At 50.0% G+C, this 24172-nt stretch overlaps 1 protein-coding gene and 1 long non-coding RNA gene across 6 annotated transcripts in view; one reads left to right on the top strand and one right to left on the bottom strand.

Annotated features, from left to right (window-relative positions):
- Nucleotides 1–527: 527 nt before the first annotated feature.
- The window catches only part of PDXDC1 (pyridoxal dependent decarboxylase domain containing 1), a 52567-nt gene continuing 28922 nt past the window's right edge, over nucleotides 528–24172 (bottom strand). For all 5 annotated transcript variants that reach the window (XM_006942302.5, XM_006942303.5, XM_003998843.6 and 2 more), the window contains exons 9-23: nucleotides 22987–23071; nucleotides 22085–22133; nucleotides 21833–21934; nucleotides 20907–21032; nucleotides 16758–16808; nucleotides 11642–11705; nucleotides 9404–9492; nucleotides 8362–8467; nucleotides 6411–6582; nucleotides 5423–5541; nucleotides 5002–5123; nucleotides 3960–4052; nucleotides 3769–3865; nucleotides 2733–2837; nucleotides 528–2258 (exon numbers count right to left, since the gene is read on the bottom strand). In XM_006942302.5, the coding sequence (XP_006942364.1) occupies nucleotides 1999–2258; nucleotides 2733–2837; nucleotides 3769–3865; nucleotides 3960–4052; nucleotides 5002–5123; nucleotides 5423–5541; nucleotides 6411–6582; nucleotides 8362–8467; nucleotides 9404–9492; nucleotides 11642–11705; nucleotides 16758–16808; nucleotides 20907–21032; nucleotides 21833–21934; nucleotides 22085–22133; nucleotides 22987–23071 (1640 nt within the window). In that variant the 3' untranslated portion in view covers nucleotides 528–1998. The remainder of the gene's footprint in view (nucleotides 2259–2732; nucleotides 2838–3768; nucleotides 3866–3959; nucleotides 4053–5001; nucleotides 5124–5422; nucleotides 5542–6410; nucleotides 6583–8361; nucleotides 8468–9403; nucleotides 9493–11641; nucleotides 11706–16757; nucleotides 16809–20906; nucleotides 21033–21832; nucleotides 21935–22084; nucleotides 22134–22986; nucleotides 23072–24172) is intronic.
- LOC123382660 lies at nucleotides 12232–23381 on the top strand. Its single transcript, XR_006591349.1, has 2 exons — nucleotides 12232–12281; nucleotides 22371–23381. It is a non-coding gene; the product is annotated as an uncharacterized LOC123382660 (long non-coding RNA).

The raw sequence follows: 24172 nt of genomic DNA, 5'->3' as shown, positions 1-24172 counted from the left end.
TGCCGAAGGGGACGCCCGGCCTTGCCTTTCGGCACCGAGGGCCCAGGAGGAGCCGCCTGCCGCGTGATCCTGCAAGCCGCTGTTTCAGACTTGGGGTAAGTGGTTCTCTTCCTGCTAAATTAGGGAATCGAGGGAACATTATACATAAGCTTGTTTGAAAAATGGTATTTCAAATGCAGCAGAATTCCGTGAGAACGTATCCATCTCACAGAGGGGTTTTCTGGCCCCCAAATATTTCAGTAGCATGAATTCCAACTGCTACTCCACTTCCAGGTGAAGGAGATGAAAAGCCCAGAGGGAAAACCAGAATCTCATCAGACTGTTGTGCAACAGGAAACAATCTGAGACTCAACTTAATGTGAGAGTTACACGAAGCCATTGCCAAGTCTGCTCTAGGTGTGAGGTCATTAAAATGGCCACACCGTGATGTCTGCAGGTCAGACTTTCCGAGGCCTTTATTTCTCTGAAGTTGCTATCCTGGGGGGAATCGCTCTGCCTGATGACCATTCAGGAACTGAACCCACAGGTTAACAATTTCAAGAACCTTTATTGAAACCAACATTCAAATAGTATCTTAAGGGTGAAATTCTGTTTCAGCAAAACCAATTTAGCAATTCCAAATATATATAAAAACATTGAAAAATTAATCTTGTTAAAGGTGATAATGTCCCCTTTCCCCATTTTATCTGCTATACTTCATTGCACCAAATAAACAGGGAAGACTTTTAATCATCTGCACCAAAAAAAAGTTGCATTTTGACAAGTGCCAAAAGTCAGAAATCACATCAAATCGGTGTCTAATTATAGGCTTAATGTGGTGTACCTAAGGCTTCCAACACGACAGTCCCCAGCCCAGTGTGAACCCCCACCGTCTTGAGGCGTCCCAAAGCTTGACTTTGCTGAACTAAAGGCTCAGGGACCTTTACCTATGAAAACAAAGAGGTGCAGGACTTCTGGAAAAGTACAAAGAGGCAGTAATTAAGCACTCGCTCCCAGTATCTCAGCAGTGGTCTGGCTTCACCAGACCGAGGGCCCAGGTTGTCTCTGAGTTGGGCCCAAAGGGGTGAGCTGCTCGTGGGGAGAAGCCACACACACTCCCATGTAAAACAGGTCAAAGGTATACTTATTTTAGGGTTGAAACGTAACTGGGTGCTCCACAGCAGAGTTAGTATCAGGTCAAGACTCGCGTCCGTCGGCTTTTCAGATATTAAACATAGAAACGAGCACAGTGTGTATCTGTGTGCCAATTTAAAAGCTTTACCAGTATTTAAAAATATACATATATATGGCCAAGAGTTTTACAGTTACTCTTAATAGATAATCCTTTAATTTGTCTACAAATAGTATATAAAGGGAGGAATGGACTCGGGGCAGAGGGAAGTCGCTTGCCCACGGCCCTGCCCCAGCCAGAGCGCACGCTCCTTTCTACACCTCGGAAGCGGCGGCGGGGGCGGCGGGAGCGGCTCGGGCTCAGGTCGGCATCGCGCCGAACCCGAGCCCGCCGTACCCCGCGGCCTGCCCACACTGAACGCTGACCCAAACAGATGGCGGAGACCGCGCTGCCTCTCCGGTGCAGCAGCACAAAAGAGGACCCGGAAGGTTCTAGAGCTGACTTAACAAAAAGTTGTATGTAACCTCGTCACGGCTTACGCTTAGGTTTTAGAAAAATAAGCGCAAGCGTTTCAAGTGGCGGGCACTTGGAATTCTAAGTGTTCTTCGTGAACAACGAGTGTTTATGGGAACGTGGGGGAGAAATGGTACCACCTACAAGGACGTGGGCAGGAACCCCAGCTGTCATGCTACAGACCCATCCAATGAGACCAATCAACTGCCCCTCTAAAAAGCCTGGCTTTCAGGCACAGATTTGTGCAAAAATCCCAGCGAAGGACAAACAACAGTCATTTCTCTTGCGTTAGCTGTGGCACGGCTCACATTTTCAGTACAGCTTCATCTTCCCTGAAACAATACCCGGTACAGTCTCAAAGCAAACACTGGCTTTTATCTTAAGCTCTCCGGTTCTTCTACCTGTGGACGGTCATCTTCTGGGCGCTGGGCCCCGTTCTGGAAGGCCCCCGTCCGCTCGGCCTCCTGCGGAGGGGGAGCCCCGGGGTGCGGCTCGGGGCCGCTAGGCTCCAGGCCATCTGGCTCCGGCGCCCCGGACAGATGCTCCAGCTTTTCTAAGTCTTCAACGTGACTGACTGAGCTGGTCTCGCTCAGAGCATCGGAACCTCTCAGAGACCTCTTAAAAGGCTTCTGGCCTAGAGAAAGATGCACGGACAGTGCTGAAAGCCCTCCGTCCAACAAGTGGTTGCTTTATTTAATCGCAACTGCTTCCGGAGACACCCCCGCGACCCCCAGCTCTGAGGCTCCAAAGTGATGAGGTGAGAAATGAGAACCGACAGGACACTGACAAGGTCCCAAGGTCATGGTCAGGAGAAGTTCAGGCGAGTAAACACCAGGTTAAACACGATGCCAGTTCTCAAGACCCGAACTTCCCCCTTGGGCTGCCACGGAGAAAGTTCTCCCAGGCTGAAGCCCCAGGCTACTGAAATGGTTACAGGGACGGCTGGTCCTCAGTGAGGAGGAACAGGACATGGGGTCAAAGCACCAAGAAAACGCAGGAACACCGGTCACACCCCAACAGGACAAGCCTCCCAAGACGCAACGGTCTGTGTTCCCAAGAGAACCAACGGTTCTCTTCAGCCTTAATCAACTCAGAAGATGCGCTGTACCTGGAAGTCTCTGCTTGGCGCGAGTGCCCGAGGGCGTCTGCGGCGGCGTGACCCCCGCGCCTTGCGCCTTGTAGACGTACGTGTGTTCCGTGGACTCCAGGGAGCCTGCGAGGAAGGGGAGAGAGCGGTGTGCAGAGACCCCCGGCTCCGGCCGCCTGAGAGCCGAACCCCCGCAGCCTCGTTCCCCGAGAAAGTCGCTCTGGCCGCTGGGCCTCGCAGGCGGGCAGGGCAGAGCCCCCGGCCGTCGGAAGCGCGCCACGAAGCGGAGAAAGCCAACCTCGCGGCCGTGCTCGCGAGGCCCAGCCCTGCCGGCGCGTTTCACCCTCACGTCCCCAGGTGTCCTGGGCACACTCAGCTCCGGCGTGGCCCACGCGTGCCTGGGGACCACGCCCCAGTGGGAACGGTACTGTAGCAGCAGGGACCAGACGGCCCTTGGCTGACGGCGGGTGCTCGGAGCGACATGGATCCTCTGTCACACTCATGTGTGCTCACGGTTTCCTGGGGGGGGTGGAGGGGGCACGTGCAGGGAACTGTCCCCCCAACACAGGGAAGAAGGGGACCTGGAGGTGCACGTCACCATCCCCAAACCCCAGCAACCAGTCCTCCTTGCGGGGTGCCTGGTTCGAAATGAGCTGGTCCAGGGCTACAGACTGGACTACAATCTTGTCACCTCCCGTTTCCACAGCAGCCCCTTCCTGGGGCAAAGCACTCACGGGGACGGCAGGGAGTACTGACACCCAACACTGAACACGACGCCAGGGGCACTGGAGAGTCCCGACAGCTGAGTGGCCACGTTCAGACCGGCCCGCAGGAAGGGGGGTCTGCCACGGATGGGGGGCAGGGCGGGAGGTGGGGGGGACCTGCTTCTGTGCTGCCGCGGCGGAAGAGGGCAGACCCACCAGGCCTCCCGAGACAGACGCGGCCCCGGAGGAGCAGGAGCCGCGCGCGCACCAGGCTTCCTGGCTTGAGTGGGGGATCCCGGGAACCCGGTCACGACTCACAATGTCAACGGGACCCGGGGCGGCGGCGGTCCTACCTGCCGTTAAGTTGAAGGTTCTTCCCTTCTGTGAAGCTTGTACCGGAGAAAACCAATTGAGTACGGATCCCACGACAGGGATCTGCCGCAGCACCCCCTGCAGAGCAGAACCACCGCTCGTGAGTGTCCCGCCGGCCCGCTCCCGGCCTGACGCCCCCGACGCCCCCTGCGAGTCTGCTGCCCAGCCTCACCTCTTCCAGAAGCCGCTCCTCGTTCGCCTTCTGCAGCTGAACCTGAGCTTCCTGAATCCCTTTCCGAACCACCTCCGTCATGTTTTCCAGAAGCTGTGGTAGGACAGAGAAAGGGATTACTTGTCTAAGCTTCCTGCCCGGGACCTAGAAGAACTATTAACACAGCACCGGGGACGCTTTTCAAAACTGTTAGTAAACGGAATTCTACACTTCTGGATGCCAGGGTACGAAGTAAAACCGGCGAGCGAACACAAGAGGACAAAATGCCCCGCTAAGGAGGAGACACCTCGGTGACCGGCCCCACCTGCCAGGAAAAGGAGGAGAGAAACCACCTGCCCGATGAGCTCAATGTCACATCCACAGAAAAGAGACACACGCGTCACAGTCATGGAAATGGATCGGAAGTGACACAGCGGGTTGGGAGAAACTTCAGGAAGCCCACCCAACGATAAAGCCGGCTCCTCGGCCTCATGGCAGACTTCCCGCTCTCCCCCTCCCTAGCAGCCACGGGCCACCATGCATGCCTGTCTCCTCAGACCCATCCCGCTGTCGTCCCTCCTCTGCTCCTGAGTGATTCCTAGTGACTCACATGTCTGGTCTGCAGAACGTCCACCAGCTAGGTCTCCATGCCTGCTGGCCAGCAGAAGCAGGTCTGTCCCTGGCGGGAAGTCCTGTCATCCGAAACACGTGCCTCGCGCAGCCCCGGGTCCAGCTGCGACTGCAGTCTTCCCTCACCTCGTCAGGCAGATGCCACTGCGTCTTCCCCAAATGCTCAGCTACGCCTAACTTCTCCACGGCATTCGCCACCCTACTTGGCTACATGGACCTCTTCCCCTGAGCCACGAGCCCACTGAGGGGAGGGACTGCGTCAAATGCTCGGGGGGTTCTGGATTCCTGGTACAATGCTTGGCTCATTGGAACCATTTCTGCACTTTTTGGGAACGAACACGTATTTCTGAGGGTAGCTTCCTCCTTCGTGACCCCAGCTGGCTGCCCAGAGAAGACCCAGGAGAGGAACGAGGCACAGATTAGTCTTACAGACCCTTGAGTTTTCCTCGATTTCTCGGGCTGTGACTGCAATGGTCTCCACCAGTTCAGAAATGTCCACGTCGTCGCTTGCCATCCCAACGTAAATACAGCTCTTCATGCTTTTGTACTCCGGGCCTGTGGGAAGAGACCACCGCCTGCCTTGGCTCCCAAGTCCTCGGTCAGAAGGCTGCCTGGGGCCGCTCTCCTGTACAATGGCATGACCGCGCACAAAGGCACCTCCCTTACGGGGTGAGGACAAGGATACTAATGAGGACGTGGGTGCCCCAAGAGGCTGCAGAAGGGGAAGGGAGCTAGCTCACTCTAGAAAGAACTCAACTATCATTTCTTCCGAGGAAACAGAGCCCAACGGCCTTTAAGCCAGTTAGGAGACAGCTTTTGGAAGTTCACAGTGGACTTATAAAAGTAGTAGTTACCCATTTTAAATGTAAGGTCGGATTCCAGTTCATTTAACTTTTTCAGGAGTCCAGCATGGATTTTTTCCCCTTCCGGATCTAATTTCAAACTGCTCTTATCATCATTAGCATGTTCATACCTACAAACAATATCAAATAACAGTATTTCAGTCTAAAAGATCAAATGCCTCTTCAGACACAGGATTGCAGGTAGAGTATAAGCTACTGAAGTTTTCCAAGGTGAGTGAGACAAATGGGCACAGGAGCCACTCGGAGCGTCTCAAGGCAAGGAAGGTACAAGTCTCCAGTCCACGAAGCTCAGGCCAGATCTGGAAGCCTCATCATTTGTAATCGAATCACGGAGTCTTACGGCACCTGGGTGGCTGTCGGTTGAGCACCTGACTCTTTTGATTTTGGCTCCGGTCACGATGCCAGGGTCAGGGGACTGAGCCCTATGTCGGGCTCTGCACTGAGCGTGGAGCCTGCTTAAGATTCATTCTCTCTTTCTCTCTCTCTGCCCTTCTCCCCTACTTGTGCTAGCTTGCTAGCTCTCTTAAAAAAAAAAAAAAAAAAAAAGCCAAGTAATTAGGGGCCTTCCCTCCTGGAAGGAGAGGAAAGCAGGCACAGGGCTAAGGGTACACGCAGCACTCCAGGGGACCGAGCGGCGTGCCCCACCGGCGAGCTGGTTCTCGGTCTTAGGGAGCCGTGCTGCTCCGTACCCCACAGTAGTAACCGTCCGTCAGCTGTGCACTTGTACGGTCTCCCCAGTAACCTGCAAGCCGGCACAGAAAGTACAGCGACAACTATTTCATGAGCGTGAGGGTGGCCACACCGCCACCACGCTGGGCTTTTCTACGTGTCCAAAACATCTCGCTGCATTTCCAGGGGACACCGACACCGTGACCTCACATATTCACCTCCGATTTCCAAGCCGGTCCACAAAATGACCCGCCAACAGTCTTGACACGGCTAAGAAGAGTCAACCCCCGCCAGGAGGCCGAACCCGTACCTGACAACCCCTATTCCGGGCCAGTTGGGGTCATCGACGTATAAGAGGCCCGCGGTCCCTGTCACCTCCTGCTTGAACTCCTCCCGCAGCTGCAGCGTGCAGGTCAGGACCGGCAGCTTGCTCTGGATGCAGGCTACCAGCTGATCCACGTCCTCTCCCCGAGTTCCTAAAACTGAGAACGACCCCGGGCGTTAGCAAAGAGCGGGAGGAAGGGCTCCCACTTCCGCCGTCAGAAAGGTCAGCGGCCGCAGGGCCTCCCGTGAGATGGAGCAAAGGTGTAACCTAAAAGCCGCTAAGCCCATAGGGAACATCGGTGTTAACGACTGAGGCAGGTGGCATCCAGGCACAGACGCCGTTCTGTCCCGCACCGAAGATAAGACCAGCCCCTCCGTGTGACGCAAACTCTTAGTCTCGGCCCAGGACTCCGCCGGAGTCTACGCACAAGGCTCCTCACGCAGGCTACGAAGAGGCACGCACGGTAGCATCCCGGAGAGAGAGGGATTCTGGCAGGCGTGTGTGCAGGGCAGCAGGAGGGCGGGGTGATGACAACAGCACCAAGGACAGCCCGAGAGCCCCTGGGGCTGCAGGGAGCCCACCTCGCTGCCCCTCGCTTGCGACTCAAATGTGGCAAGTGACTACATTAAGCCTCAGTACGTGATGCCCGGCCTGTGGGCCGCCAGACCCACTGGCATGTTCTTCGGCTCAGTGCCCGGTCCCACGGGAGGGATTCCTCCGGCCATGGAGGAATCCTTGCTCCCTGGAACAAGGGTGCCACTCTGGCCCTACGGCACCTGGTCTCCCAGTGTCGGAAGTGGGATGACCCCAGGGGCGGCTGGCTTCTCCCCTGGTGCTGCTTCGGATGCCAGCGGTTTCAGCCCGGGCTACTCCCTGGCATGGTCCCCCTCGCCGGGCTCCCAGGGCCCCTCGAGCCCCTACGTCCCCTTTACCAGGTGGTGCCACATCTCCAGGCCACTCACCCACATCTCCTGCCTACGAGCCTCGCTCCCCCGGGGGCTACACCCCCCAGAGCCCCTCCTACTCCCCGACCTCTCCGTCCTACTCTCCCACCAGTCCTAACTATAGCCCCACGTCACCCAGCTACTCCCCAACTTTGAGATCTGGATGCCACCGGCCATCTCCATGATGGGCTTTTCTTGGCAGGACAGTTACCCACACTTCCCTATACTGAGGTCTTTGGGTAAATATCTTTGCAAAAATGTTGAAAACATTCCATGAAAAAACAGCAAACATTTTTTGAAAATCTTCATCTTGGAAAAAAGAGATAATCAGATTTTTAATCTGATTTTTAAGACCTACTCCACTATGGCAAACACGAGTCCCCCTAAGACATTTCACACATGTGATCTGGTTTCAATCTTCACACGGCTACAGTGAGGTCGCGGGAACAGTCCTGGAGAAGCTCGCTCAAGATCCCACACACGTGAAGCGGCGACAGAAGTATATGCGCCCAAGACTTTCTGTCGCACAAGCCCACGCACCTGCCGCTCTACCGCTTTCCCAAACACCTAAACGTGGAGGCCCTCAACCTTCTCTGGTCCGCCCTAATCACCAGGGGAGCTTTAAAAAATAGAGACGCGTGGGCTCCATGCCCCATGGACCAGAATCCCCGGGGTGGGGCCCGGCCGCCGGCAGCTGGCAAAGCTCCATGGGTGAGTCTCACGTGAGGTGTGGCCGGAGAACCACGGAAGGGAAGACGAAGGGCCACAGGACGCCAAAACATAGGAACTCCAGTGACCTGAGAAGTCTACTTCTGGGAAATTCTGCTGGAAAGCTCGCCTACCCAAATTTAGCCCAAAGGCAAAGAAAAAGCCTCTTCAAAGAAAAAGAGTATCACAAGGGAAAGGAAACCAGGCCACAGCATGGACCTGAACGGACACGTCAGTGTCGCTCCCGGAACAAGGGAGGACAACCGTGGAGAATGGCTGGTTACCTGCTGCTGTCGTCAAGGGGCTGAACCGAATGCACACACCCTCCACTTCCAGGTCCATGACGGTGAGGCCGCTCGCAGGCACCAGCTGCTTCAGCTGCTCTCCCAGCTGCGGGGACACGGGCAGAGTGACGAGGGCCCGCACGGAGGGACTCCCGGCTCTCCCCACAGGCCCTCATGCGCTCAGCCCCAGACCCAAGAGACTCCCGGGGGCGAGGTTCCCTGAGTCTTCTCATTCTCTTACTTACGGCAACTTTTTTTTTAAAGAGACTAAGTTTTATGTTTTTAATTACTAAAAAATATAAGTTCATTGTAGGCAAATCTAGGAAATATGGGTAAACCCAAAGAATAAGATAAAAATGACCCACAACGCACCAGTGAGAATACCCACTGTTGACACGTAATATACCCATCCCGTTCTGTCTCTATATTTTCCGTCGCCGCGAAGTGTTTTGTTCGACATGCTGTGTGGTAACCTGCATTTTTTCCTATAATCTGCGATGACCATTTCCTTTCTGCCGTATACGTCCAGCTAAACAGTTTATTCCGGCTGTTTCGATATCACGGCACAAACGTATCCTAACTTCCTCATGAAGCCCGAGGCGGGGCAGGAGCCCGTTATGCTAGTACCGACACAGCTGTGGTGGACGCCCTGACACAAAAACCCCGGAGGCACAATTTCAGTGTCCCGAGGCAGCCACAGCACAGTGCGTTCGGTCCACACTGTCAGGTGCCCGGTGGTCAGGGGGCTCTGGCTCTCGGGCCTCCTGACATCGCTCCAGGCGCCCACCACAGCCGCGGTCCCCGTCGTGCGGGTAGTCTGCGGCCTTACTACGTAGCAGCAAGGAAATGGTCACCGAGGGAATGATTCTGCAAGGCCCTGCCGGAATTCGCGCGGCATGCCGAGCAGTGATGTGATCAGAAGCCCCGGAAGGAAGCCCAGTGCCTTTGCAGAAGCATCCTTCCTACGGGCCCGACTTCCCAGACACGTCCACGCATCACTCCATCTGGGATGCAGACGAGAGCACGTGGCCCCCGTTCTTACCCAGCGGTTCAGGGCATCACAGGAATGTCTCTCCCGGCCGACCGTTGAAGGTGCCATGTTAGGCACTGGGACAGTTGTCGGCACTGGATCTGACACCAAAACACAGAAAAGAGGGTTCACCTTCCGGAAACACAGCTCCACACACGCTCCTCAAAGCCCCTTTCACTGAGCTCCCAACACTAACCCGGGAGAAAAGCCTCAAATACTACAGAAATCAAGTGCTGACGTCACAGGGAATGGATAGAAAAAAATGAGTACGTACATACAGGTGTAGTGTTGTCCGTCCTTAAAAAGGAAGGAAATTGTCCGGTGCTCAATACAGATGAAACGTGAGGGCGTTACATCAAGTGAAATAAGCCAGTTACACAAAGACTCACACTGTATGATTCCACTTCTATGGGGACCCTAAGGTAGCCAGACTCAGAGACACAAAGTAGATGGTGGCTGCCAGGGGCTGGAGGGGAGTGTCTAAGGGGTGTGGAGTTTCAGTTTTGCAAGACGTACAAGTTCCGGAGGGCTGCTGAACAACCACGTGAATCTGTGCAGCATTACTTAACTGTACACATTTTACCACAAGTAAAAATTTTTGCATGTGTTTATCTTACAGAAGGGTTTTTTTTAGCTTTATTTTTAGAGAGACAGAGTGTGAGCAGGGGAGTGGCAGAGGGAGAGGGAGACACCGAGTATGAAGCAGTCTCCAGGCTCCGTGCTGTCGGTACAGAGTCGGATGTGGGGCTCGAACTCATGAACCGGGAGATCATGACCTGAGCTGAAGTCGGATGCTTAACCGACTGAGCCACCCAGACGCCCACAGAGGGGATTTAAGCTTCCACAGTTTTTTTCTCGGGGAAAATATAACACCTGAATACTGTCTCACAAATAGAATTCTTAGTCTCATTTGCGAAGTTTTTCTTTAAAGGAACTTCCAGAGGAAATCAAAATGTAACACTGTAAGTTACCAGCTAGTCTATCAACCCCTATGCGAGGGAAGTCAGAGCACCTGAGAGCACCCCAAGCGGGCCTCACAACAGACTTCTCCTCCTTTCAGATGGCCAGGGCGCCTACTCCTGCTGGGCGGTGTGCTGGGCACGCCAGATATAAGGAAGTGTCATCTAGCTGTTTACATTCTACTGAAGAAATACCATAAAGAAAGAACTGAAATCACCATATATTGTTGTTGGTGCCATGAAAGAAGGCGGGGACTCCGATACAGCATGATGGAGTCGCCTTAGCATGGACAGGGAAGGCCTCTCTAAGGAGGTGCACCTAACGGAGACCTGAATGGTGACAGGGAGCCAGCCAGAAGAAGAGTGAAGGGAAATGTGCTCGAGGTAAAGGGAACAGCAAGTGCAAAGGTCTTGCTCGAGGAAAGGGCACAATATTCTAGAAACTCAGAGAAGACCAGTCTAAGTCACAATGATCGAGAGGAGAGGTGGCCTAAAAGGAAGTCAGAGAAGACGGCAAGGGCTGGACTCCATAGGCCTTACAAGGCCTGGTACTGAGCCTGGACCTTATTCACTAGAAATAGTAAGAAACTGAGGGTCTGGGCAGCGGAAGGGCGCGCATGGATTCCCACATGTACTGCCCAGTCTGACCGCGTGCAGAGAATGGGCTGGAATGGGGTATGTGCAGTACACAGAAGTGACAGATCAGTCGAGTGGGGACCGCGGCCGTCCGGGTGAGAAGTAACGGTGCCCTGGACTAGGCTGGTGGCGCTGGGGGCACCCTGTAAAAATAGAGATTCCTGGATCCAACCTCATGAATCAAAGTATCTAGGAAGTAGAGCCCCCAAATCTCTATTTCCTTTTCTTTCTTTTTTATGCTTAACATAGTTTACGTTTTAAGTAATTTAAAATACAGTGTAAACATACATTAAAAACACGATGGCAAATGAGTGTGAAAACATGAGGTTATTTGTGTGTGTGTGTGTGTGTGTGTGTGTGTGTGTGTGTGTGTGTACCTGCGCACGCATCCTGGTCTCTCTTCACTCATTCTAGCACTAGGTCTAGGGACTGGCATTTGGAAACCACTGGTTTGATCACAGGAAACTATCACTAAAATGCTATCAAGGCACTTAGGACCAGAATTCTTGTGAAAATCATTAACATTTTCTGAAAAAATGATGACTACAGATTTTAGCAGTCAAAATATTTTGGACTATCTATGTAACTTGAAATGGTTTAAAATCCAAAGCCCTTAGACACAAATACAAAAATTATGCTTTTTAAAGTCACCTACCCGAGCCTGGTAATTCCTGGAAAAATCGGAACACCACTACTGGAGAGCTGAGCTCATCTTCCACCTGAAAAATACAATCTGATGTTACCAATTAACATTACATCCAACACCTGCAAAATGAAACAGCGAGTTTGAAAAGCAGGCTACAGATAGCATAGGTTCTTCGTAAACACGTAAGATTCAAATGTTAATTTCAGTTGCTACAGAAATAGAAATCAAGGGTTTAGTAAAATTCCTGGAAATAATTATAAGCCGGTTCCGAGAACACATTCCTGGATTATGACATCTGACAGAGGTATACTGAAATTAAGGCAGGAGCAAACTGTAATAATAATAAACAGAGGCCTGCCGTTAAAGATCAAAGAAGAGGAAAAAGAAGGACCAGAATCAGTGCTGGGAGAGCGGAAGCTTCCAACAACCTAGAAATTATGCTAACTTAAGCAGGGCTGAAACTTTAAGAAGAAAAATTTTTTTTAAATGCTTATTTATTTTTGAGACAGAGACAGAGGGAGACACAGAATCCGAAGCAGGCTCCAGGCTCCGAGCTGTCAGCACAGAGCCCCACGCGGGGCTCAAACCCACAAACCGTGAGATCATGACCTGAACCGAAGTCAGACGCTTAGCCGACGGAGCCACCCAGGTATCCCTGAAACTTTTTATATGGTCACAAACAAAAAGAGGAAAACTCCTTTCTTCTCACTTTGTAAAACTTTGTAAAACAGGATTTAAGTCCTGCTGGTAATGAAGATAAACAGTCTAGAGCTGAGTCTAAGGATTTCCTAAATCACTGAAGTGGTACTTATATTCAGGACAGGCGTCCTTCATTAACTTCACTAATGACTAACTTCATTAGCAGATTTCATCACAGACGAAAACGTTCACTGCATGAAGCCAAGCCAGCACTAAGTTCACGGACGCCATCGAACAGTGGACCGGCTCATCAGCTCCACTACGGGGTCAGGATACAAAGGGAACAGCAATGTTCTTGACAGAATATGGCACACAGGGACAGATGTGTAAGCACTCAACAGTTCTAGTTATAAAGCCTATTTTCCAAGGCTCTGCATGCGATGTCTCCATAGTGGAAACGCTAACTTGCAAAGCCAGGAGGAGGTGGCCCAAGGTCTGCGCTGTTAACCTGTCAACGGAACACAGGGATGTATTTAGGCCAAGCAAGATGTGTATCAAATTTGCCACCTTATTAAGCTGATGGCTGTGTTACCTATCTATCATCTCCTTTAACTTTCACGTAAACATAAATCTATTAATGCTTTTTTTTTTCTCTTAGTACTTTTAACACTTGGAGAGCCTTAATATCTAAATAGAATGGAGTAAATCCAAGAAGGAAACAGAAACAAAAGCAACAAAATTCTATGCCCATTCCCCCAACCTCAGTCAGGATGAATGAAGCAGGATGATTTGAGTAACCAGACTTCTATATATAGTCTAATACAGTCTTGGTTTCTTATTTCTTTGAGCTCAGTGGACTCAAATGTCAGTGCATGAGAAATACTGTACATGGTTATAAACAGAGAATTCTGGCTCTAGCAACATGGCAGACTGAAATGCTGGATTACATATACCAAAACCAAAAAAAAAAAAAACCCCAAAAAACCAAAAATCCCAACATAACCGCTGCTAAGCTCACAAGAACAACGAATCGAGAAAGAAAACAAAGAATATCGTCAGCGGAGCAGGGGCTGGCGAGCGGGGAGCAGGGAGGGGAACCCGCTGTGACACCCAGGGTCTTCGGGCCCGTGTGCAGATGGTGGTGAGCGCACGTCATGCCAGGACCCCTAAAGGAGAAGAGGGGCAGAAAAGCTCAATCTGCCGACCAGCAAGAGGGCTTCCTGCGGCCTGAGGCTCCGTCTACACAGGGAGTAAAATGCACCACAGAGCGAAACGTCAGGGGTGTACTGCCATGGGCCGTACGTGCCATTTGGTGCGGGAGTCCCGAAGCTGTGGAACTGACAGACGGACCTTCGCCCGTCACACATGAGAAAAACACGCAGCTCATAATGAAAAGTGAAGCACACACCCGGCAGCAGACGCAACAAGGGACAATCTGTGCTCCAAAAGGAAACATACTCTGATGACCGTGCTTAGAGAAATGAGGACCAGGAAGCATAAAAACAAAAGCAAAAACAAAAACAAAAAAGGAAAGAAAAAGAAAAAGGGATGTCCAAAAAGGGAACAATGACTTAACAAGAGCTCAAGGGAACACGCTGGAAGGAGGCAGGTATCACTGAAAGTGAAAACACGGCCGACACAGATGAGAGGCTGCTCAGGTGCCAGGACAGGAGGCAGAGGCGAGAAGGAGGAGAGGGGCTGAAGGAAGAGGGACCCGTGACAATGTTCACCATGCTGGTGAGATCGGAGAAGGAGGTCATATATGAAAACGCAAACTGCACAGAATTAAAAAAAAAAAACAACTCCTCAGCTTACATGAGCACAAGTCCCAACCAAGCAGGATCTACACAGTCCTCACTCGGACACACCATGGCCACGGTCAAAGTAGCAGAAGCTGGAGAGCCTCAAGGACAGCAGAGACGTAAGTGCCGCACGGGGCTGAGACTTGCAGGTGTGGGGGTGGAATACCCTATTTCCCCCTGAAGCGCGAGTGTGGGACGCAGCCCACGTGCCGCCGGGCTAGCACAACAGCAGCCTCGGTGGCGGCTGCGGACAAGACCTACACTGACACACGGACAGAGGGGCTCCCCGCGGCCTCCCTGTGCCCCGGAGGCGGCCCCGGGCCCTGGTGAGCTGGGGAAGCGGGTCGGCGCTTCGGGCCTGAGAGGCTCCCCCAGAGCCGGCCGCCTACGTGGGCAAGAAGACCCCCGGGGAGCTTGCGGAAGGAGCCACTGTGCACAGACGCGGCTAATCTCACACACCCCGGGGTCAAGTCCTGGCTGTGCCACATACCATCATGTGGCTCAGGACCTGACCACACCGCCACACAGAGACGGAAATAACACCGCTCTACCACAGCGACGTCTCGAGAACCCGAGGACGCAGTATCTACGTAAGCACTACACAGATATTGTGGCGACAGAAGACATTTAATACTGACCTGTATTTTACGGTGCCTTACAATTTTCATGTTGCTTTCTCATACATTATCTGATACGCCCTTCATCACGAGCCACCGAAGGAGGACAAGTGCTAACTTCTGTAAACTGACCGGACACAGACTGGTCCACCGGTTAAGAACACGGGCCTCGGAGTGTGAATCACAGCTCTATCCCATCCTAGCTGTGTGGCAGGAACAAGTCACTTAACTTCTCTGTGCCTTAGCTTCCTCGCCAGTAAAGATGCGGCAGCCGCTGCAACCAATTCCCAGATCAGACTGACTGACTTAGGCTCCAGTATCTATGCCAAGTACCCGGCACGGTACACAAAACCGTGAAAGAAAAACAAGACAAAAGTCCCTGCCTCTACAAAGCTTTGACAAAGAAAAATAGACAATGAACAAATATACGACTTCAGGTAGTAATAACTGCCACGAACAACAAAACCCAGGGGACAGAGTGAGAGGCGGTGGTAGGCCTGCTTTAGGGGGGATGGCCAGGGAAGACCTCTCTGAAGAGGGGGTACTTGAACGAACACCTCAAGGGTAAGAAAGCAGGCATGAAAAGAATTGAAGGGAACAGTGTTTCCAGGTAGAAGGAAGAGCAAATACGAAGGCGGCTGCTGTCAGGGTTAAATGAAGGAACGTGTGCACTGGGTGCCACGCGTGGTACACATGGTACACGGCGTGCATTTCAAGACAGCTGCTGTGATGACAATTATTACCGGAGTCACAGTGCCTCACGGTGTTTGCCAGTTACTGTGTATCTACGGAGACGAGCATCCACGGGAAGGAGGGGTGCAGCAGGGCTCATGCCCGGACCATGTACCGCCTTCCAAAGATGCTCCAAACCCTCTGGTGATTAACTAGCACCAGCACAATCTCCCTGCCTGGAGAAGGACAGGGGGGCAGAGGGGACGTGAGGAGGAGCCCAAGTGGGCTCAGTGAGGGAGGGGAACAAGGTCCACAGGCCCAGCACCGCCTTGATTCCTGCCATCTTGCTCATGCTAGTCCAGTTTGGGCTTCTCTGTTTACAACCAAAGGAGTCCAACCAACATACCTTCGCCGACAACTGAGCTCACAGGCTTAGGCAGCAAAGAAAATGACTCAATGTCATAGGGCGTCAGTGGTACGGCTGAAATTAGAACCCAAGTCTCCTGACTTACATTCATCCCTCTGCTTCTCCAATGGGCCACTCTCCTCTTCCAAGCTAGAACCTGGGTCATCTCAGGTCAACTGAAAAGGCTCCAAGCTCCTACTCAGAAGGCAACGCACAGCAGCGCCCCCCTCAGGCACTTAAAGCAAACCGTGCACTAAAATGGAATCAACTATACCAACTCGAACCCCAGAAAAACTTAAGTATTAGTTTTAAACTTAACTGCATCTTGCAGGATCGTCAAAGTAACACTCAGTGGCCTTATTTAAATTAGAATCTGACCTCTATTTCCTGAAATTCTAAAATATAACGAGGCAAAACATAAGAACATTCAAACCTGAACTGATATTTCGTTATGAGCCCTGCTAAATCCTCACATCCTGGGTCTAATGACTGCCCTTAAGCAGCAATGTCTGATAGATTCTGGCATATTTTAGGAGGATACTGGGGGAATAAAAAACAAGGCCACTTGATCTCTTCCTTATTCCCCAATCTGTGCAAATGAAAACTCTGGTGTCAGAAGGTTTCAGAAAAAGTTGCCCCAAACACTATGAGAGACAAAATGACTTTTCATTTCAGTAATATGAATCTTCTAAAATCACTGGGCAGAGGAAGTCAATAGGGTTTGTTAGATTTTTGGGCAATTCTACATTTTAACAGAACAAAACTACACACGATTGTATGAAAAGCACCACAGGGGTTCAGCATATGGTGCAAATCTCTAGATTTGTGCTCTCTGTAGAGTTAGGTCATTGGTGCGTGAATCTGTTCTGAAGAATGTGGTTTTACTGGAGCTGTCACAATTCCACTGAGATGCACCCAATCTGGAGATCATTCCAAGTCACTGACGTTGTTATTAACTTCAAAAATGGATCAAATCATATATACTGTACCAAGATTTTGATGTGGTTCACTTTCTTCAAACTCTCTTGTAACCGTTGACTCTGCAAAAAAGACAAAAAATAGCTTCTAATTTTTATAATGTCATTAGATTATATGTATTTATTTAATAATTACTTGGGTTATAACTTCATTAGATTAACGATATCCATTAGATTGACACAACATATCGAAACATGGTTTCCATGATGGTTTTTGCAGGCCTGCAGACAAAAGAACTCAGGCCGATAAAGCCATCTGTCACTCTATGGCTCCTGAGTTAGGGTGCCAATTCTTGCTTTTCCAGAAACGCAAATATTCCCTGATGATTTCAGTTGAAATTTACATTTGGGGCTTCCAGAAAAGCGGTTTCTGTCTTTTTTTTTTAATTTTTTTTTTTTAACATTTATTTTTGAGACAGAGACAGACAGAGCATGAACGCAGGAGGATCAGAGAGAGAGAGGGAGACACAGAATCTGAAACAGGCTCCAGGCTCTGCACTGTCAGCACAGAGCCCAACGCGGGGCTCGAACTCACGGAGGTGAGATCATGACCTGGGCCAAAGTCGGACGCCTAACCGACTGAGCCACCCAGGCGCCCCCAGAAAAATGGTTTCTCATGAGACGTATGTGAATTTGTCGTACTAGCAACATAAGCCATTCTCTCGTTCAAAAACTGAGTAACTGGCAACAAAAGCAAAAAGAAACCAGTGGGACCACATCAAACTGAAAAGGTTCTGCACGGCAAAGGAAGCTATCAACAAAATGAAAAGGCAGCCTACTGAATGGGAGGACAAATTTGCAGACAATTTATCTGATAAGGGGATTAATATCCAAAATATATATAACGCAAGCAAAAAAACCCAAAATCTGATTTAAAAAATGGGCAGAAGACATGAACAGACTTTTCTCCAAAGAAGACATCCAGATGGCCAACAGGTACATGAAAAGATGCTCAACATCACTCATCATCAGGGAAACACAAATCAATCACACAATGAGATATCACCTCACACCTGTGAGAATGGCTGAAAAGAAATAACAAATGTTGGTGAGGATGTGGAGAAAAGGGAACCCTTGTACCCTGTTGGTAGGAATGCAAACTGGTGCAGCCACTATGGAAAACCAGTATGGAGGCTCCCCCAAAATTAAAAATAGAACTACCCTATGATTCAGCAATTCTACTTCTGGGTATTCATCCAAAGAAAGCAAAAACACCAATTTGAAAAGTTATCTGCACCCTCACCATCATGACAGCATTTTTTTACAAGTGCCAAGATAAACAAACAACCTAAGTGTCCATCAATGGCTGAATAAAAGAAAATATACAGCATGTAACATACATACACAATGAAATATTATTCACCATAAAAAAGGAATAAAATCTTGCCATCTGTGACAATGGTATGATTTCTCTTACATGTGGGATCTAGAACAAAACAAAACAAAACACGCAACTCATAAATACACAGAGCAGGTTGGTGGTTGCCACAGGCAGGGGTTGGGAGCTGGGAGAAATGGGTAATAAAAGTGACTTAAATTTTTGTTTAATGTTGTTTATTTTTAGAAGGAGAGAGAGAGAGGCAGAGAGACAAAGAGCGCAAGTGGGGAGGGGCAGAGAAAGAGGGACACACAGAATCCAAAGCAGGCTCCAGGCTCTGAGCTGTCAGCACAGAGCCTGACGTGGGACTTGAATCCACGAACCGTGAGATCATGACCTGAGCTGAAGTCCAACGCTCAACCGACCAACCCAGGCGCCCCAAGGTGGTTTAAAGATACAAATTTCCAGGGGCACTTGGCTGCCTCAGTGGTTAGAGTGTGCGACTCAATCTCAGGGTTGTGACTTCAAGCCCCACACTGGGTGTGGAGCCTACTTAAAATAAAAAATTATGTAATGATGTACAGTGATGTGTGTTAACTAGACTCGTACTTGTGGCAATCATTTCCCAATATATGCAAATATTGAATCATTATGTTGTATACCTGACACTAACATGTTAATTATAGCTCAAAAAACCCCACCCAAACTACTGAGTCCACATGTGTGCCAGGCACAGTACCTGATTCTGGGGAAGGAAAAGAAAAGGTAAGTGAGAGAACACAGCATTATTACAACTATTTGGAACACGAGGTCTGGAATAACCAAACCGGAGTTCAATACCCCACTTGTAGGACGATGAGTTAAGTTCATCTGCCACTTACTAGCTATGACCTTGGACAAGTCATTTAGCCTCTCTGGGCTTCAGGTCCCTCAGTTATAAGACGGGGAGGGCAGCAGCTATCTGACAGGGTGGTTATGGCAAGCGCCGGGAAGGGGTCTCTGGAGGGCAGCATGCATGTGAGGACTTCCGTCCTCACCGTTCTAGAAGCGTCCCAGCCCCAGGCCTCTCATCACTGCCACGGGGATAAAAGAACGTGTACTTCAGGGTTCATCCCTCCAATGCTTACTGAGTGTGGGACGCTGGAAAACCCCTCATGAACACTACTTGTTGGTGTGTCATCAGCGGACTTTCCACCCCGGCAAGGTTCAAATGAGGCGGTGCGTGCGCAGGGCACCGAGGTGGCTGCAGAGAAAATGAGTCCTGATGGCCTCCCCGGAGGATGAAGACGACGACGATGATGATGATGAAGGGAGGAAGCGGAGGAGGAAGAGGAGGAAGAGGAGGAAGAGGAGGAAGAGGAGGAAGAGGAGGAAGAGGAGGAAGAGGAGGAAGAGGAGGAAGAGGAGGAAGAGGAGGAAGAGGAGGAAGAGGAGGAAGAGGAGGAAGAGGAGGAAGAGGAGGAAGAGGAGGAAGAGGAGGAAGAGGAGGAAGAGGAGGAAGAGGAGGAAGAGGAGGAAGAGGAGGAAGAGGAGGAAGAGGAGGAGGAGCAGCAGCAGCCTGACTTCCGCCCCCAGGGAACCCGGCACCTGGTAACAGCCGCACGGGCTACATTTCCCTGCAGTTCCCACTACAGGGTCAGCGACAGGATGTCACTGAGGTCCTCGGCAGGACTGCGTCCGTGTGCCTGCAGGCAGACAGAGCTGCGGCGGCCTTGAGGGTTTGCCAGAGAATGTCTCATTATCTCCCTGCCCTCCGGAGGCCAAAGGGAATTGAAGGGCTCTCCCCCGAGGGCCTGAACCTTCCCCAAAGTGACTAAGTTACCGGGGCAATAAAGGCCTCTCCTTCCGAACAACCAAACTTCAACATGGGAGCTGAGGGCCCAGTGAGGAAACTTTTCAGAAATGTGCTTTGGAAACATAATGACAAAGACCTCAACATTACCTCATGTGACAATGAAACTACTTCCTTCAGAATGTCCCTATTGCATCAGAAACTAGCGTCAGGAGGAACCATCCTGACATGATGAACCAAGAGGCAGCTGCCACAGCAACACAAAAACACGGATTTTTCCTCACTATAAAAATGACACTTGAGGAAGTACCGATTCCACAGAACACGTTGCAGACCAAGGTTTATTCTTAAACCCATCTGCATGTGACCAGGCAACACTCCAAGAGCTTCGCAGGCACAAGCTCATGAAGGCCTAACCATCTTTCACATCACCCCTGTCTCCCAGGTAAGCGAACGGACTTACAGAGAGGCGACGCCACGCTTTCAGGCTCAGGTAGGACGCAGCTCGCAAACTGCATAAACGTGACCTCTTTTTTGCTTTCTAAACTGTAGCATAATTGTACATATACTTTCACAATTAGAACACCTCATACAGAAGGAGAGTTAGAAGCATCTCTAGAGCCTTGCCATTTGGGAGCCCAAGACAGCTGGTATTAAAAATACGCAGACAATCCATCCCCACCCCTAAGGCCGCCATATTTCCTTCCCCCTTCAAGAGACAGCCGGCTGGGGGCCATGTTAACTACCCCCCTCCGCCCCCCTTTTGCTCCTTTTCCGCTCCCTGGCTCTCATCCTATCACTTCTTTCCTCATCCTACAATGACACGAGCATTCATCTAATCTGATTTCATCCGGCCACTAACGATGGGCCACCCCAGCAGTCTCCCCCAGAACTTCCAACGGCGAATGTGCACTTCAGGTCTGCTTGCTTAGGAGATGCGAAATCCAGACAACACGGTATTGGATGATGAGTAAGGCAACGAGGCGGTTTTCTGTCTCTGCCTTCGCCATGGAGTATCTGTGACTCATTCAAACTGCAGGTTTCTACTCACCAGCTGGCAGGCGTGCTTAATCCTCTCCACAATCCCATCAAGCCCCAAGTACTGTAAAGACAACCACAGCGGCAGGGCACGGAGCTTATCTGCTGGCTTGTTTGATGTAAGACCGGCAACTAAAGTCTGAAAAAGCCAATATGGGTTTGTTAACCGAAGCCGATGAAGTCACACAGCTGACGTAACTGGTTGGCATATTCCCATGCACTTTGTATGCGTCAGATGCTATGCCAGGCACTTGGCTTACACTAAACATCCGTCTAACAGTCTTGTGAGGGGAGTATTCTAGGCAGCCTAGCACCGAGACCTGGCTTTCAAGGATTCATGGCTAAGGTGTGGCAAAGCCAAGAGGAGAATCCAGATGGGCCAGAGCTCTCAGGCCCCCAAGAGGTAGCCCTTTCCACGGCTGTTCTGAGTGTCCTCAAACACCTGGCCGTTATCGACCTAGAAAGATGTTAACTGTTTTAGTAAGAATCACTGAACTGATCCACTATCAAGAACCACTTAAAAAAAATATGTATTAAAACCTTCTAGACAATGGGGATCAAGAGCTTTAACTACTCTCAATACTAACGGCGCTTCAGGGAGCCTGTTCTAAGGAAGTAATTTGAAATACAGAATGATGCTCACTATGTTAGTAACAAAGTTTGGCAACAAAGGAAGATTAAAATTGTAGTATTTAAAAGGCAGAATATTACAGAGTCATAAAAGGTCATAAAAAGTTCTTTGTACACACAGAGGCAAAGGGAGAGAACAGAATAAATGTATTCAGTACAGTTCCACTTGTATTAAGAACAGGGTTTTTTTGATTTAAAAAAGTCACAGAAAAAGCATCAAGGATATTTCTACTTTTTCCGTATTTTGCTCCCAGACTCCATGCTGACTGTTAGCCTCTCCCCACTCCCTGCCAGTGAGAGTGAGCTTACCAAGGCAGGATCGTCGTGTTTATAAAGGGTGACTGCAGGGACGGCCGGCAAACCCAGCCACGGGCCCGGAGTCAATGTCATGCTGTCACACTTGGTTGCAGCCTAACGAAGAAAACAAGGTTTTGTTACAGACCATCAGAGTACACGAAAGCCAGCACCCCCCTCAATTCATAAAAATCATGGGAAGTCATCAGGGATTAGGTCATTGTAATTCCTTCTTAAAAACACAGTATTTAGTAAATCATAACATACCAACACTGACGAGGAGACATAACCTAGGGCCAATGTTGCCAGATTCACACTGGAAGAAAAAAACACAACACTATTTATCGCTGCTTATTCCCTAAGTACACTTAAAAAAAAAAAAAAAAAGAAAAAGAAAAAAAAAGGAGGTGCTGTTCCAATCTGACATTTAAGTGTCTTTCAGCTGGGTGATCAGCTTTTAAAACAACAAGAGAAAATGTGGTGTGTACCAATTTCGGCAAAACCTTGAAAGTGCACTTTACGTGTCTTATGTCTCGTTTTATATCTTTCGTAGCTATTATTTTCCTGTCATCACTCTTTGCCAGAGAGATCAAATGAAAACCCGGCCCGCATGGCCTGCTGAGTACGGACCACCGTGGCTGCCGGGTATCCTCCCCTAGGTCCTTCTGGGGAACCACCCCAATCTCCTCTATCAGACCACAGCCTCGGGGGGACGAGACGCCACCATCTGCTCCAGGGGTGGGCAAATGACCCGAACCGCAGGCGAGTTACAATTCCCTGGCCACGGCAATTGGCTCAGTAGGAGGCGTTTGTCGGGACTTATGACCCTCAGAACACAAACTGGAAAGCAAACTGGAGCCACTGCAACTATTCTGTACCAAAATAGGAAAATGTTATCTATAGATGGAGGCAACATGGAGAAAATCAGGCCAAGTGGGGGTGGGGGGAGGGGGAGGGGGGAGATGGTGGCTCATTGTTATGGGAGCCAATTCAATCTCTTCTCTCGCTGACACCACTTTGGGTTGTTTTGTTATCTTTACTACGCAACCCAAAGAGCCCTTCCCGATCATGATAATCGTTACAACAAAGTAAGAGCCTGGACAGACGGCCACTCTTTCCCAAGCACTGGGTGCAGGCCCAACACGGAGCCACCCTCGCCCCGCACTCACCCCTCCACGTGCAGCCATATGCCATACTGCTCGCAGAGTTCTTTCAAACGCCCAATCTTATCTGTGTGCCCTACTGCCGCGGTTCCTAGGATAAAACACACAAAAAAACGATACTGAAAGGAATACTTTGAGCCCTTACGGCAGGATAAAAGCTTATAAATACGTTATCTAAGAAGGAAGTAACACTGTATCTGTTTTATTGAGATTGCATATGTGAGCTGGCTTAAAACCAACTGTTACAAGTTGATCTTTCAAGGTCTGAAGCGTGCATGGTCTCCATTTTATGTATCTATAAAATCAGGCTTGTTAATTTTGTTACTTAAAATCTCCATATACTTGTTTTCCATCCACTTAATGTTGTTTCTGGGGAAACATATTAAAGTCTCTCACCAAGATTGTGGGTTTGTCAATTTATACTTGTAGCCTATCTATTTTTTCCTTTAGTCTTCCTTTATACATTTCAGATATGTTCATAAGCTTTCTTAATTACTGTGCCTTAGCGGATTACACGAATTTTAATTAGCGTGGAGTCTACCTTATCTCACACGAACACCACTATAGTACTTTCATTCTGTCACCATTTGCCCAAGATACCCTTTTCCATGTTTGCTTTTTGTCATTTCTGGGTTATTAATGTTTTTTATTTAAAAAAATGTTTTTAACGTTTATTTATTTTTGACAGAAAGAGAGAGAGAGACAGAGTGAGAGAGTGAGAGTGAATGAGCACGAGCAGGGGAGGTGCAGAGAGAGGGAGAAACAGAATCTGAAGCAGGCTCCAGGCTTCGAGCTGTCAGCACAAAGACTTCCGCGGGGCTCGAACCCACGAACCGTGAGATCACAACCTGAGCCGTAAGTCAGATGCTTAACCGACTGAGCCATCCAGGGGCCCCACTGGGTTGTTTATTTTTTAATTAACCACCATTAAAAAAAAAAAAATGTTTATTTTTGAGACAGCGTGAGTCAGAGAGCCGGGGAGGGGCAGAGAGACAGGATCCCAAGCAGGATTCCAAGCAGGCTCCGTGCTGACAGCAGAGAGACTGGTATGGGGCCCAAACTCACAAACCGTGAGATCCTGACCTGAGCCTAAGTTGACGCTTAATCGACTGGGCCACCCAGATACCCCTGGGTTATTTTAATTTAGGTGTGTCCATTATACACAGAGATAAATTTGTGGGTTTTTTTTAAA

This window comes from Felis catus, chromosome E3, assembly GCF_018350175.1.
Source record: "Felis catus isolate Fca126 chromosome E3, F.catus_Fca126_mat1.0, whole genome shotgun sequence".
Lineage (NCBI taxonomy): Eukaryota > Metazoa > Chordata > Mammalia > Carnivora > Felidae > Felis > Felis catus.
This window is presented reverse-complemented; position numbering and strand designations above follow the sequence as displayed.